General features: G+C 39.7%; 1 protein-coding gene across 1 annotated transcript in view; it reads right to left on the bottom strand.

Annotated features, from left to right (window-relative positions):
• Positions 1 to 17,258, bottom strand: part of CDC73 (cell division cycle 73) — a 103,111-nt gene that overhangs the window by 3,946 nt on the left and 81,907 nt on the right. Inside the window, exons 12-16 of the mRNA XM_083156792.1 lie at positions 5,567 to 5,602; positions 5,380 to 5,467; positions 3,837 to 3,998; positions 1,230 to 1,330; positions 796 to 937 (exon numbers count right to left, since the gene is read on the bottom strand). Coding sequence (XP_083012918.1) covers positions 796 to 937; positions 1,230 to 1,330; positions 3,837 to 3,998; positions 5,380 to 5,467; positions 5,567 to 5,602 — 529 coding nt within the window. The remainder of the gene's footprint in view (positions 1 to 795; positions 938 to 1,229; positions 1,331 to 3,836; positions 3,999 to 5,379; positions 5,468 to 5,566; positions 5,603 to 17,258) is intronic.

Raw genomic sequence — 17,258 nt, 5'->3', positions numbered from 1 at the left:
GTTTCCATTTTAGAATATATTTGGTGAATAAGAAATAATTTAGCTCTTTCAGTTTATTTCATTATTCTGACATACCAAAGGCATGGAGGTATACATGAGAAAATGGCTTCTAATTTCTTGACTTTTCAGGAGGAATGCAGTATTGTTTTAATGAGCTGTAAAGCTAGCTACACACTTAGTGATGTGCAACCACAGCCCGGCATGGCCGCTGATTGGAGCCACCATGTGGCAATTGCATACATCCATGCCAATGCCGGGTCTGATGGGGAAAGCCACATAGAATGCTGCATTTTTTAACATGTCCCTGCTAGGGACATCTCCCATCTGCACTGCTACACAGCTGATGGGGGATGTTTCTAGTGACCTGCGGAAGCGTGCATATCATGGTACACAGTAGACATTGTACCTGATATGTCAACCCAATCCATAGGATAAGGCAACATATCTAGTTTGTACCCAGCTTTAGGGTGTACACAAACAAGAAAACTAAACTAAAAACATTAAAAATGGAAAAGAATATAGATGTACGGGGAGAGTACACATACAATACCATGGAAGACCGTTTTACAACGTAAAAACCAGTATTCTCAAAAGAGTAGCAATATAAGTAAAGTATAAAAATGTAGTGCTTTCAAATCATGATGGGAATGTTAAATTGAGATCGTGACATTACATAAAGCAAATTTAAAAAAAAAAAACTATAAATTCCAAACTACATATTTCACTTAAAATATTGACCTCAATATTAAAGCTAGAAAGCACAATTCTGAATAAAGATTCCTAAAAAGCTTTTACCTGTCCAATGTTTCCCAAAACTTTAGGAAAACAGGTCTGTCCAAATGTCTTTTGTGGTAACTCAACTCCAAAACGGTTACATCCCATTTCTGTACATTTGTGTCCAATCGAACTTCATCATACTTGAGATGGAAGGCTTTAACTGCATTAAGCAACAAAGATGGTTAGAAATTGTACATTTAAATAAGATGTGTTTTAATTTTACTCCCAATTCATATTAATGGGGAGATGTATTAAATATGTAGTGCATTTTAGTGTCAATGGACAATCTTTTTTTACAACAAACTGAAGAGCAACAAGCTAATTCTGAATAGTTACAAGGTAAGCTCATTCCAGATCTCTAACTTTAAACCTCTTCTGTTGTATAAATAATATATTAAGAACAAAACAGTTTAAAATAATTGATTCACAACAAAAAGTGGTTAAAACCTTACTTTTTGCAAATATATCTACAGGAGATCCATCAGGCAGCACCCATGGCCAGCCCTTAAATTGCCAAGCAGGACCTTGAACAAACACTGCTACCACACGGTCCCTGGAAGAAAGAAGCATTGTTACATAATAACACTATTACTCCAGTCAGGATACAATGTTCAATTAGGCCAGACAAGTATGGGTACCAAGTTGGACAAGTGCTAGTTGTCTGCCCAGCACTATACTACCAAGAAAAAAAACACACGACACAAATCTAAAGGAGGAGTCACACTAAGGCCAGTATTCAATGGTGGTGATCGCAATGTGCAGCGAATCCTGTTTAGGATTCGCTGCACATTCGCAGGGTTACGGAGGGATGGAGCATTCGCTGCCAGCCCTCCTTGTCACCCTATACAATGCCGCAGGGGCTTGCTGCCTCTGACGGTGATATTTAACCGCCACAGGGAGCCGGCGGCAGGCAGAGAGATGGAAGTCTCCCTGCCTGTGCTGGAATGTGTGGGGGGGAGGAGGGCTCCCGGGGTCACAAGCAGCACAAGCTGCCCCCCGGAGGAGAGCTGGCAGGGGAACTGTGGAGGGAGCCGCTGCATTGGTCCCGCTTGTGCATATGTAATGAGCGGGACCAGTGTGAAGTGAATATCTAATGAGCGGCTCTCAGCCCCCTGCTGGCGAATGTGGAAATAATAAAAAATAAACTTGAAAATTAAATATATTTATGTGCTGCAAGCACATGAGTAAAAATAGCATGCCACTTCACAGAATAAAATTACAGAATTTTTTAGACAAAATAACCCCCCCCCCCCAAAAAAAAACAAAAAAAACAGTACTTGTGTATTATCACGGCGCCCATCGCATCGCATACCACTAAATAAGGTATGCGATGGCATGCGATTTTCGCGTCAAAACAGAAAAATGTACAATTAAATATCGCATTGCATGCCAGCAAATGTCATGCGATGTGATCACATGCGATTTTTATTGTATAAGCACCCTAATGGGTGCATACGATGTCAAATGATCCCCCCCCCCATTGTCAACGCGATCCCCACTATGAACGCCAACCTGAAGCATGGCGAGCGCAGCTCCACTATCTATGTCGGCGTGGAGTTGAATTTAGATAGTGTGGCGAGCGCAGCGAGCCACCGAGCCCGAAGCGAGGAGAGCACAGCAAGCCCTGCGAGGAGACGCGGAATACATGTGAAGTCATCCGCTTGCCACGCTTCGGGCTCGGTGGCTCGCCACACTATCTAAAATCAACTCCAAGTCGACGTGGATAGTGGGGGTATGAAAAGGTCGGAGGACGCGTACCGCTGCGCTCGCCACGCTTCGGGTGGGCGTTGATAGTGGGGGTGGCGTTGACAATGGGGGTGCATTTAACATTGAAAGCACCCATCAGAGTGCTTGTACAATGAAAAATCGGATCGGATCGCATCGCATGAGGTTATATCGCATGCGATGCGATGCGATGTATGCGATGTACTAACATGTACATCGTGGGCGCCGTGATAATACACAAGTACCAAAAAAACTTTATTTTAAAAGATCACATTTCAGTTCACCTTAAAAAGATCGCAGCAGTCTTCTTTCACTAGCAAAATATTTTGTCCACTTCCAGTAGTTTTACTGTGCTTATAAGACGCTTGTTGAACAAACTTATGCTAGGTGTCACCAAGTCACTGGGTATGACTCTACTTCTGCCACTCCCCTTCAACAAAATCTGCACTGGCTCCCATTCCCCTACACAATCCTCTTCAAACACCTCACACATTTCTAATTCCATTGCTCTATATATCTCTAACCTCATCACCATTCACACACCCTCCCGTTCTCTACGGTCAGCCGACGGCTGTAGTCTCTCCTCCACCCTGATCACTGCTTCCCATGCTAGAGTTCAGGACTTTGCCCGTGTTGCACCCCTTCAGTGGCACTGAGCTCCGATAGACTCTCCCCGACCTTGCAAAGCTTCAAACGGGCACTGAAAACTCACCTATTCAAAGTGTACCCTTCCACTGCATAAACCTGTCCTGAGGCTGGTTCTCTGACCCCCTGCCTGCTTACATCCTGCTATCAAGCCACCTCCCAATTGCTTGCACCTCAAGTAATCGGTCTGTCTCCCCCCTTCCTACTAGATTGTAAGCTCCTCAGAGCAGGGCCCTCTTCCCTCCTGTTGTCAAAGCCCTGTTCTATTTAAACACTCAGTAACCATCTTTGTCCGCATACTCATCTCCATCATTGGCCACAAGCCTCTAGTAGTATGTTGAACAAGTCCTCACTACTTATATTTAAGCGGTAATGTGTATTGAACTGTGGTGCTCTTTACCTGTACTCTATTTTTGTTATTTATTCAATGTATTGCTAAATTTTTTTCTCCCTGTACTGTTCCTTTGTACGGCACTGCGAAACACTTGTGGCGCCCTATAAATAAAATTATAATAATAATAATAATAATGATACACCTGTAAGTGTTCCCTTAGCACAATGTCTTATCTGGTTTAGACAGATACAAAGAAAGCAGACAAATGAAGATTATAACATACACAAACCCTCAATGTTGACTTTTGTTTTGTTGTGGTCATTCCACAAAGAATGTTGTACAGTGCAACACGTACCAGTCCTGTGGCAGCAGTTTTAGGGGTTGATCTATTACCCTGTATGGTACAGTAACACTTATACTCGTGCCACCAGGCTGCATTTGGTCTTTTCTTCTTTGAATTAAAACTTCATTTTCTCTCTGACAACCTTGTTTCTTCTTTTCATCTGATGAAACGAACCTTTTAAAACAAAAATACATTTTAGAATAAGTGCAATAGTATCTAGAATACTGTAGATATCCCTTCATTTTTAGTAGTTTGCTGATAAACCAGGATGCAACATACAAGGATGAATTCAGTGAAGACACTGAGCACTTCCACTAGAAGCACTTTTGGGAGGTAGTGAGTGCCTGCTTACTTACGAGTCATTGTCTACTTGACAAATTTAGATAATAGGAATGAGTTAATAGAATAGTTTAAGGCAATAGCTAGGGAGTATACACAAAGCATTTGTACATTTCAGCTCACCACTCCCAGGGAAAAATAAATTGAATAGTGCCTTAAGTGTCTTTGTATGACAAAGGAGTATGTTTTGCACACATAATAAATAGGGTATAAGTGGACTAGCCTGAAGTAATAATGCGCTGTTTTCTTTTTGTGCAAAAATTATAGGGGACAAGTGATAGACAGTAGGACTGTCATTGGAAATTTTTACATCACTCTGTATGAAAGAAGGTTGCTCATGGAAAGAGGATTAAATCAGGAACCGCTGTGAACAAGTAATTGGGAGAATGGACCTTTGAGAGCAAGGGAAACAAAATGAAGTGCAATGGAAAAATGGTATAGTAAAAAAAAAAAAAAAAATTCTGCAGGTGAAGTTGGACCCCTCTTTGGATCTATGAGTGTGAATAAGCGCAATTCCCCTTTCTATAGTGGGAGTAAAGGTGCGTACAGACTGGATTTTTTTTTCTTTATATCATCGCTCTTTTTTGGCCATTCTGAGCAATATCGTTTAAAATATCGACTAGTGTGTACGCTATGAACGAAACATCATCTGTGCATACAGATCAATTTGACAAATCGTCAACAGCAGCATTCTCAGTGGGGGACCCAGTGATGTGACTTAACAAGATTGTTGACAATATTGTTCAGTGTTTATCCGTACAATAACGATATTGGCAGTCCTACAGACCATTGTGTGTACGCACCTTAAGAGAAGGAAAACAAGAAGTGGTTTTTTTTGTGCACTCTAGCATGCATGACCTGTTTTCAACACAGTAATTTATCAGACATTTAACTTCTGGGGGGAAAAAAAAATCTTTTACTAAAACATGTCCTCCATTCAAATGTTTATCTAAAAAAAAAAGAAAAAAAAAACCCCAAAAAAACAAACAAACCGTCGATCATTATTCTGGTTAGCAGTAAGAATATCATTAAATAAGAAAACAATAGCTTTACTTGTATATAAAAAAAAGATATTCGTTCACATAGTGCAAAATAATATGCATAAAATAAGCTTACGCACAGAACTAATCTATGTATTATGATAACATCTGGAAATAAATGGAAACAACTGCTTAAAAAGATACTAATTAAAGTTTTTCTATTAACAAATACTTACTTTAGATCCTGCAGAAGATCTTTAGAGTTTAGCATAGTTATTAGAGAAGTGGTAGCAGCTGGTATAATAATTATAGGTGTACGTGAACCTGGAGGAAGTTGGTGGGAGGAAGGAGAAAATTATAATTTCATGATTATACATCCCAGCCTGATGAACAAAACGTACAGAAAATATTTGCACCTCCTACCTTTCTTTTGGTTGGGTGGTGGTCTTGCTTGTGAAACTATGAAAAAGAAAGTGGGGAGGAGAGTATAAACAGAAGCATATAAAAAATAATAATATATATAAAATAATAATAAATATATATATATATATATCTCCAGTGAAGAAGCAGGCAGCACTCACGGGGTTTACAAAGTGAAAAACTTGTATTTCAAACAAGATTAGGTCACATCCGTTACCTGACGTTTTAAAGGCACTAAGCCCCTTTTTCAATGTGTGAACGCTAGTACCGTTCAGTAGCGCTACTAGTTCCCATCTGCCACAGGGACCCCACTGATGATATCCCATTCGCCGAACGGACCCCACAGCACACTGCATGATCCCCGCGGCCCAGACCTCTGTGAGCTGCTCCTGTTTTCCTCCTCTAAAACTAGGTGCGTCTTATGGTCAGGTGCGTCTTATAGAGTGAAAAATACGGTACCTGGTTTTAAGTGTTTATTGGAATTTAAATTGAAGTCCAATGAATAACAGAAAATGAGAAATATCAAGTCTCCAAAGTGGCAAGCTGCAGGAGATAGAGTGAGTCCTCAGTGTACTTGATGTAACACCGGTATCAGCTACAGATTCTGTACCCCTCATGGAAGCTCCACCATCACCAGTAGTCTAGTCACTCAGGAAGCAATGCCACACTTTCAGACCTACAAGGTCCTTTATCAGAAGCTACTTTGGAGACTTGATATATGCCATTTTTATTCTGGGTATTGTAATCGCAATGTTATATTAAATTCATCTGCACTGATTTTTTTTTGTTCTGCTTTCTCCGTGCATGTCTGCCTGAACCTATAGTATTGTGTCCAACAGGAGAAAGGAAACATTTGTTGCAGATTTAAATTTTGGAGCTGGAGAATGAAGCAAAGGTTCATTTGGACTTAACATCTAGATCCCCCGTTAAATAATTCATCACCAGTGCCAACAGAGAATATTATGTGTTATTTATAGCGGGTATGATAGCCTATGCATGGATATAGCCAGCTAAACATATAATTAGGAAAGTTCATGTACTGTATGCTAAATAGGTTGAAAAAAAGTTACCCAGGTGATATCAGGGACATCAGAGATGGAGCCAGCTTGCAGCAGCTGGAAATGGTCATCTCCAGATGAAATACTTTATACATCTTCACAGTTTATTGCATGATAGGAGATGATGTGGGAGCACACTTGCTGAGGATAATGAGGTTAAATATTCACTAAAAGTGACTTTATTAGGTCTACATTAAAAAAAGAGAAAACATATGACTTATTTGTTGCCTGTAATTCAGTTATGTGAGAATATGATCATAATAATTGTAGTATCACAATAGTTTCAATGAACAGCCGAGCAAATGCATGATCAATTGACAGTAGTTGTAACGTGTGAGAAGCACATGTTGAAGAAAAGGGACCTTTATTTATACTTGAATGGGAGACCACCAGGGAATACCAAGGTACCTTATTGCAAATTCCATGACGTTTTAGTTATATCTAGGGTGCACTTTGGTTGCTAATCCAATATTACTACTGTATCACAGATAACAAGCTCATTGGACCTATGACTAGAATTCCCGCAATTTAACCACATACATTACAGGGGTTAAGCAGGCAGAATGAATAAAAGGTCCCTTTTCTTATTTCCAGCAATTGCTTCTTACACTTTACAACTACTGCCAATTGACCATGCTATAGCTCAGATGTTCATTGAATGAATTGCTAGATTACAATATGATCATATTCTCACAATTTCAGAACGGCTGAATTCCAGGCAATAGAGACGTCATATGTATTTTCTCTTTTTTAATGTATACCTAATAAAGTCACTATTTTATCAAATATTTAACCTCATTATCCCTGGTGAGTGTGCTCCCACACAGTTTACTTCTTCCTCTCCTTCCATACAACTGACTTGTACTAGCTCAAGGGAATACCACTGATGGTCATCCATATCTGCATCTCCAAACAATAATAGAGTAACAAGCCTAGGACCATGACTAACATGCCTTTAACTACCCATGTCTGGGTTACTCAGCAGGGAACTGCACAACGGACAGTGTTTGTCTGGTTCGCTGCCACTGCATGCCCACACTGCCATACATAGGCGATCATTGCATCTGATTACTTCCCCATTCCCTTCACACTGGCCTCCCCCCACTGCAGCTGTCCACCGGTGTCCACTTCTATGATAGCACTGAAAGGCAACAGTTCAGTACTCCGCCTACATCACATGGAATTCCCGTGCTTTGCTTGATTGACATGCTGTAAATTCTAATACAATTCACCTTTATGTAACTACACGAGTGCTGGTTGGTTTCTTTCCCTGGCTTAGGGGGGAGGTAAGTGTGCTTATTACTATTTTTCTGGACCCTCTACCTCATTTACATTGACTACAAGAGTGCCATCTTGAATAGCCTGATGCAAACAATAATAGAAAGATGCAGGATGATCCATTAACCTAATACTATATGGATAAACACAATGTCCGTTCATACCGAGGGCATATCTGATTATTTTTTATTTATCATTTAGACCTGTGCCATGGTCCCTACCTCTACCTAACAAACATCAGGAAGATAAACTGGCCTACATTGTTTAATTCACGTTGATCTGTTCCTTTGACTAAGGACAGAAATGTACCAAGAGTCACATGTCATAATTGATTTTAAGTATAGTTTGTGGTTAAGAGTCAGCTTTTTGTTTGCGTTTCAGTGAATGTCTTATCAGTGTATAGTAGAAAAATTATATTGTAAAAATAATTCTTAGAGGTTTAAAAATAATATAGAAGTGACCTCAGTCCATAACGAATATGTAACTAATAACTGCATTTTTTTTTTGCTTCTAAGCATTAATTATGACTAGCTATCCCATATACTATGGTAATCATTTTAAAATGTTGAATTTCGTAAATTTTATGAACACACATTTTAACACTACTAGGATTGGTTTGTGCGACGCCCTTGAAATGTTACTCCTGAATGACAGTAAAACATGAATATTTAGTGAAAGGCTCTATATTATACTTTGGATGTAATTTAAAGGCAGCGCTGCAATTGTCCTCTTGCAATCATAATCTAATTTTCATGACATGGTTTATAGTTATACTTTCTTTAGCCTTTTACTTCATTGTGCAATTATCAGCGGAGGATATTGCTTATTCAAAATTGCATTAAAAATGCTGTAAGATTTGACAGGGACATATGCATATTTTTGCGTTTAACAATTACATTTATCATACATTATGTAATCCTAGGCCACTAACATTTTTCTCAAGTGCCAATTTCATGGTATGAGAATATTACCTTAAAACAAATATAAGGGACAGATTAAAAATTGGCAAGCTTTGACTACATGTAAATATTAAAGGTATGGTCAAATCTCTTTTATACTAATATTCTGATACAAATAAACGGTTTCATAATCATTGTAATATCCGATATGCTCCCAATTTATTCTGTTTTGAAAATTGGCAAATAAAAAAAGTTTTGACAGTAGGAAACAGTTACATTGAATTTGTTTTATAGTATAATAATAATCACAATGCTGTGGCTTTCAACCAGTAACCAGGCAGTTTTTATGGTATCCATATTAGTCTGATTCATTAGACCAGCAAAGTCATATCCCAAGTCATGACAAGAAGAATTATACAAAGCCCATCAATAAGCATTTTTACTTACATAAGAACATGCTGATTAATGCTGCACATGTAAATAGGCTTTGCTACATATCTAAAGGCTCACATCCATTAGAGCAGTTTGGGCTCTTTTCACCTGATGCCGAGGAATCGGATCAACATGCTTATCGGGTGTAAAATCGGATCAAAGGCAAAAGGTGATCAATTCACAGGATCCCAATCTCGGGATTGGCCTCCCTACCCCGACCCATAACATTCTTGTTGACATCTTTAGACTTCTCTTAATAGAAGTTTAAAGGCAGTCCATACCCCCCTCCAGAACATTTGCATATTGACATTGCAGTCATACCATCCTAGGTATTTGCTTACTGATATTTTAAGCAACCAGATTCCATCTATCAGGTCTCTATTGCTTTCTAGAGAATCTGATTAATATGGGCAACATCACCTTCATTTTTTTAGAAACTTTTTTTATAATTTACCCCGCAAATCCTTAGGAAGCCCCATTACGCTGTTCTGCCAAAAATAAAAATGACCATATCTTGTGAAAACTGTTTCAACCTCTATCACCTGTTTTCTCACGTTTTTCTATAGGATTTAGATCTGGGCTTAATGCATATAATATTATCTGTTGCTGTGCGCTTTTCAGTGTTTGTGATCATTGTTTTAGCAGACAAGACGCGACAGTGTCCTCTTTCTGACAGAGTTCAATATAACATTTCAAAATTGGTAGGTAATCTCCAGATATTAGGTCAAGTATAAATGCATGGAATCCAGTGCCATATGCAGTAAAGCAACCCAAAAACATCAATTATCTCTATTTTTAACTGTAGGAAAAGTTTTGTTTCTGTAAAAATAGGGGTGATGTACTTTACCACAGGGCTTTAATCTGGTCTCTTGTCCACAGGACATTCTCAGTAGTTTGACTTGGGCAGCAGAGTGTGATGGTTAGCAGTAATGCCTCACAGCAATCAGGTCATGGGTTTGAATCCCACTGTGATGCAACTGTGTGGAGATTGCACATTCTCCCTATGCTTATCAGTTTCCTCCAAATTACCCTAGGTTCAATGTGAGTGCATGTACATCTGGTAGGGAATATAGATGGAAAGCTCGACTGAGGCAGGGACTCATGTGAATAGGCAAATATTCTATATACAGAATTACTGCATTCCACTTCAAATAATAATTAATATGTGCACTATATAAATAACTGGTCATGTTTACACGCACTATCTTCAGTGAGGCTGTCTCATTCACACTTTGCAACAGGGCCATTTCTTTACTAAGATGGAGAGTGCCAGTTAAAACAGTTGGGTACTTGTTTCCTAGCACAGCGCCCATCGCATCGCATACCATAAGCCTTACAATGGTATGCGATGCGATGTTATGCGATGGCACCCGATGTCATACAATTTAAAATCATCGCATTATATGCCATATACAATGGGTGTTTTCAATGTTAAATGTCCCCCCTATAAGATTATTAATAGTATAAGCACCGTAATGGGTGCTTACAATGTTAAAAGCACCCCCACGCCACCCCCAGTATCAACGCCAACCCGGAGCGCAGCAAGCCCGCGAGGGGCAGTGGTAATCGTCCTCCGACCTTTTCATACCCCCACTATCCACGTCGGCATGGAGTTGATTTTAGATAGTGTGGAGAGCGCAGCGAGCCCCGCAAGGGGACGCGGAATACATGTAAAGTAATACGCGTCCGCTTGCCACACTTTGGGCTCGGTGGTTCACTGTGCTCGCCACACTATCTAAGATCAACTCCACGCTGACGTGGATAGTGGGGGTATGAAAAGGTCGGAGGACGCATACCGCAGCGCTTGCCACGCTTCGGGTTGGCATTCATAGTGGGGGGTGCATTTAACATTGTAAGCACCCATTAGGGTGCTTATACAATAAAAAATCGTATAAGGGGGCCAAAATCGCATCGCATGCAACTATATGGCATGCGATGCGATACAATGCATAAGATGCCATACGTGGGTGCCGTGCTAGGAAACAAGTACCAACAGTTGTGTTTGAATGTCCATTAAAACCTGTATGGCAGCAGATTTGAAAAAAGCCTTTTGTGGTAAATGCCAGAGATATTGGTTTCAGCACCATGGACCTCACACTTCATGATACAAGAGAGTTTGTATTTGCATATACCGCAATTCACTACACTAGTGAGCTCAATTCCAAAAGGAGCCAGTAACCATGTATGTGCAATTTAAGAGTTCCATGTAAAGTAAGCAATTTAGATTGGGTAGTAACAACAACTGAACAAGAAATGAAAAGTTTGAGGCTACCACCATCTCTAACATCAGTTAAGTTTTCAGTGCTAATTGAAATACTCTAAAAGCCTCCCTAAGGAGTAGCCATAAAGGTCAACATTTTATACAGGTTGAGTATCCCGTATCCAAAATGCTCGGGACCAGGAGAATTTTGGATAACGGATTATTCCGTATTTCGGAATATTTTAATATTTCAATGATGTATTTTGAAGTATCTTGCATTTATGCTGTATAAACACATAATATACACACAAATATATTTTATTACCACATAAAATACACACAAACATATTTTAATTGTTCAAAAAACAAGGTTTCAAAACGTGAAACAAAATGTGTGTACTATCTCAGCACTGAATTTGAATGCCAAGCAATCATTGTCTTGCACATATATAGTGCCAGTTACATATCATGTCCCAAGTGATGCTGTTACATATGTCCCCAGTGAGTTTTTAGCAAAAAAAAAAAAAAAATTTTCACTTTCTGGAATGTCCGTATTTCGGAATAATTTGGATAACGGATATTCGGATACGGGATACTCGACCTGTATTACATAACCAACATTCTAATTTGAATATAAAATGTTATCATGTAAATAACATGTATTCTATTAAAAAAAAAAAAAAAAGGCCCAGCTGGTAAAAAAACAAAAACAAACCACTAAACAAAAAGAACAAGACCGTATTAAATAAGAGAAAAGTAAACCAAAATAAAACGTAAAAATTTAAAATCACTGGTGTACATGATAGAAAAAAAAATGAAAAAAAAAGTCACAAAATGTGACGTGTGATTTGGTGCGATTTTGATAAAGATCTATATCATAATGCCATAACAAAATGAACAAGTAAGCGCAAGTTACTAACGCGGATGAAGGAGAAAAAAAGTTATAACTGCCCCTCGCTTTGCAAGTTGCCTTCCCCATTATATTTATTGTCACTTATCCTTTTAATACGAAGAATACATGACAAAAGTTTTTAATCTTAAAAACAATATGGACTTTCCAGGCAAAAATTTCAAAATGTCAGGGTTGATGAGGGTCACCTTGCAGTTTTCCGACCGAGCTAAAATTTTACATAGATTGTTATTCGAGTGATCAGCTACCCATCACTTACTTTTTAAGCGCTTACTGACCATGTGCTCCACAACTGTGGATCACATGATCACATGATCATTTTGTGTATGAGAGAGTAGACATCTATCCTATATAGAACAAAAAAATAAGTTGACTCATTGATGAAGCTTCTAATATAGGTTGGTTGGATCAAACTCCATCAAATTATTTGAGGGTGGACAATCCAATCTGCCCAATAATGTTCACATTACCTAAAATTCATAAACTATTAAGGCCCATACACATTTGACGATTTTGAGCTGAAAATCGGTCAAAACGGGTGTTTTGGCCGATTTTCAGCTCAAAATTGCCTAGTGTGTATGGGCCAGAGATCCCCGACTAGCGATGATGCGCGCTCCCGCATCATCGCTACCGAGGTGGGCAGTCTGCTGGTTTTACCAGCACATCTAGCGATGATGGCTGGTTTTTTAGCCATCATCGCTAAATGTGTACGGCAGCCGGGCTGAAAGATCACAGACTTTCAGCCCAGCTGATCGCCTGCTCCCTCCCCCTGCTTATACTCACCCCTCCTCGTTCCCACGCTGACCGGCTCACACGGCAGTGACGGCACACGCTGCAGACCTGTCCTACAGCACAGACTTCTCTCCCCTCCTGGCTACACGCACGCCGGAGCGCCCCGCCCCCGTCCGAATGCCCCGCCCCCGGCTCACTGGCCGCAACTTCCCCCTGCTCCGCACAGTGCGTGTATCATTATGTATGCACACGCAGCCGCTGACCACCAATGATTAAAGGCAGTAATATATACATTGCTGGCACATGCCAGCAATGTATATATTCCTGGCACCACTGGCCACCAATGATATTTATAATGCAGTAATATATACATTGCTGGCACAGGCCAGCAATGTATATATTACTGGCACCACTGGGCACCAATGTTATTAACAAGCCATTAATATACATTGCTGGCACATGCCAGCAATGTATATAGATGGCACCACTGGCCACCAATAATGTTCATAATGCAGTAATATATACATTACTGGCATATGCCAGCAATGTATATATTACTGGCACCACTGGGCACCAATGTTATTAATAAGCCAGTAATATATACATTGCTGGCACAGACCAGCAATGTATATATTATTGGTACCACTGGGCACCAATGATTAGGTATTAGCTAGTAATATATACATTGCTGGCACAGACCAGCAATGTATATATTATTGTTACCACTGGGCACCAATGATTACGTATTAGCTAGTAATATATACATTGCTGGCACAGGCCAGCAATGCATATATTCTGGGTCGTCTTGATGCTAGGGGCCCAAGTTCCAGTGGCGGACTGTGTCAGGTGACAGGATGGCATGTGCCCCCCGAGCCAGTACAACTCTACAACTGCGGGACCGCCAGGTGACACTGCGTACATAAACAGCTTTCACCTTCTACCCGTCACTATCACCCACTGCCCATCACCCTCACGCTGCTGTCACCCACTATACGTCACCATCACCCTTACGCTGCCGTCACCCACTGCCCATCACCCTCGCGCTGCTGTTACCCACTATACGTCACCATCACCGCCACCCTTACGCTGCCGTCACCCGACAATTTGTCACTATCACCCGGGCGGCGCGGGGTGGAGTTTACCTGATTGCTGGGCTCCCAATATACGCAGCCCAGCAATCAGTTCTGAATCAGGCACCAAGAACAGGAATGCACTGATTAAAATGGCCCCTGCTCCCACCCTTGGAATTCAAACCCTGCCCAGCAAAGTCTTTCGCCTCCTGAAAATCTCTTGCTCTTTGAGGAAAATAGTCCAGTGTGTACGCACTACTTTGGTGAAAGATTTATCTATCAAAGATTTTGGCAAAGTCTTTTGAAATGAAAATCTGTGTATGGGCCTTTAGACAAACCCTGTGGCAGACCAATGATTTCTGCCAGATGTTCTATCCTTCAACCATTAGCACAGTTTAAAGATCAGCTATTGCAGCCAGTGGTTATACAAATTCCCAATTAAGTACGTTATTCCCATAATTTCGTATCCAAAATGAAAACTATGTGCAGCCAATTGTCAGTATTCAACATGAAGCACTCCAGCTGCTGTAGAACTACATATTCCAGCAGCAACCAGAGTTTTTGTAAACCCTGAGAGAAACACAGTGGAAAGGCATGCCAAGTTGTGCAGTTAGCCGCTGGAGTATTTTAGAATCAAAAAGTACATTCCAATTGATTTAGTATCTCCTAGTTAGAAGTCATGTACACATTTCAGCCTATGATAAAAGGTACAGTATATTCAATTTGAGAGACAAGATTTTCTTTCAGGATTGTAACTTTATGAAAAGCTTGGTTAAATTTCACTGTTTTATCACACTGCTGATCGTCTCACTTGTCTTCTATTTCTATCCGTCCCTCATTTTCTTTTCAAAGCAAAGATTTCAGGATAGTACTTTATCTGCTAAAGTAAGCAGCAGTCTACAAAAAAGACATTCACTTACTAGAATTCAGGGGCATTAAAAGTGCACGGTATCCCATTTAAATAAAACACTGCAGAAAAGAATACCTGCTGAAAACCAAAAGGTAAAAAGTGGGGACTGAAAATAAACTGAATAAAATTAAAGTTAACATCTCCAGTGCCCCTACACACCAAAGAGCTGACAGCAAACTTAAAAAGTTGCATCAGACTGCACCCAAAAACGTTACATATGCCATGTGTGTCAGAAACCCATATTCCCTGCATTTTATTATTTATAGATAATAGCTAAGTACAGAGAACCCTACATGCTAAAGTTAAGCTGCGTGGAGGTAAGTCAGGATTCCCTCCATCAGGATGCCGGTGTCTGCATACAGACCTGCAGCATGCCCACTGCCGGTCATCAGTATATATCCCTCCACAGGCTTATTGGGAATTTACAGAAGTAAACACCTCCCTTATACCGTATGTACGTCTGTGGGAACACATTTAACATTAATTTTGTGCATCATTTTTCGGTGCAGCATTAACTATTAATATTTGGAGGATCATGTAGCATCTCCAAATGAGTTTGGTTTAGGTTCATGTGTTTTTGCATTGAACACAAAAAAGGGGAATTCAATCCCAGCCAATATTTTCTCAGTGGGACTCGTCTGCTACAGATTCCCTTTGGGGGGGTATTGAAGCCAGATTCTGACTGGGGCTATTATTATTTGGGGCATTACCACCTGAGTAGAGACACCTAGATGCAGCATGTGGCTTTCAGATGTTTGCAAATGTGTGACTTCGCCCTGCGCATTTTTTTATGTTATAGGATGTATGGCTCTCCTGTTGACCCATGCAAGAGTTGTTTTTTTCTATGAGTAAATACAATCCAATATTTAATTTAGATGCATTTGTAGCTGAAATTGCTGTAGATATTACCCAAACATAGAATTGCAGACTATGAAATGAGCAAAGCAAAAACAGATAAATAGGAAGGTACCTACATAAATATATATGAACATACTGTGGCCAGGTTTGCAAATGTAAAAAACAATTCAAATGAAACCAGGCCTGATCTAACTACATATGAAGCAAAGTGGCTACCTGCTGTGAGTTTCTACACTTCTGTCTTTCTGTGAGGAAGTTGGAAATAAAGTCGACATTTAATAGTTAGCTAATGTAAAGCACCTTGATCGCTTGTGGAAACCTTTCAAGGGAATGCAATGGTACATTTTAAAGTACTTGATATCTGAGTGCTATAATCAAAGAAGCATCACGAATGCCGAAAGTGACAGTGTTATAATACATAGTAAATGAAAGTATAAGGACAAGTCCATCAAACCCAATCACTCACACTAATAACCCATGTTCTTTATCAGAAAGGCAGCAATAAGTCCATTGTCAATTCAAATTGAAAAAAATGTATTCCACCCTCTGTCAATCTGAACACTCCCACATCATACTGCGTGCTGGAACACTTGGCTAATGCGGCCCCTTATGTGCTGCTTTATAAACAACCAACTGTATTCAAAAATACATTTCCATTTGTTATTACTTTTAAATAGCATTACTACTCCAACCTAGGAACTACATTTTCAATTATCTGGCTGTAGAGTGACTAAAAGAAAGGTTAGATAGAAAGATAAGATAGATAGGATAGATAAGATATAAAGAGATAGATATATATATAGATATAGAGATATATACGAATCCAAAGAAGGAGGCACTCCAGTATAAGCGATCAATAGCCGTTTTTGATCACTTATACTGGAGTGCCTCCTTCTTTGGATTCGTATTGGTTGATGCGGAGTGCACCTGGACTTATCTATTAAAACGAGTGCCGACCAGCAGTGGGGTGGTGGTGGGGGGGGGGGGGGGTGGTGGTGGGGAAGAGAGAGAGAGAGAGAGAGAGAGAGAGAGAGAGAGAGAGAGAGAGAGAGAGAGAGAGAGAGAGAGAGAGAGAGAGAGAGAGAGAGAGAGAGAGAGAGAGAGATATATATATATATATAGATATATATAAAAATGATATATATATATATATATATATATATATATATATATATATATATATATATATATATATATATATATATATATATATATATATATATATATATATAGATATATATAGACATAGTCCAAAAATATCGGCACTCTCTCCAAACAAATTGCTGCTCCGGGTGCCCCTCTGCAGATGCAATGTGTAGACTCCAAATAGAATGATGGCACTCACGGA

The sequence above is a fragment of the Crinia signifera genome, chromosome 8 (genome assembly GCF_055691185.1).
Source record: "Crinia signifera chromosome 8, ASM5569118v1, whole genome shotgun sequence".
Taxonomy (NCBI): Eukaryota; Metazoa; Chordata; class Amphibia; order Anura; family Myobatrachidae; genus Crinia; species Crinia signifera.
This window is presented reverse-complemented; position numbering and strand designations above follow the sequence as displayed.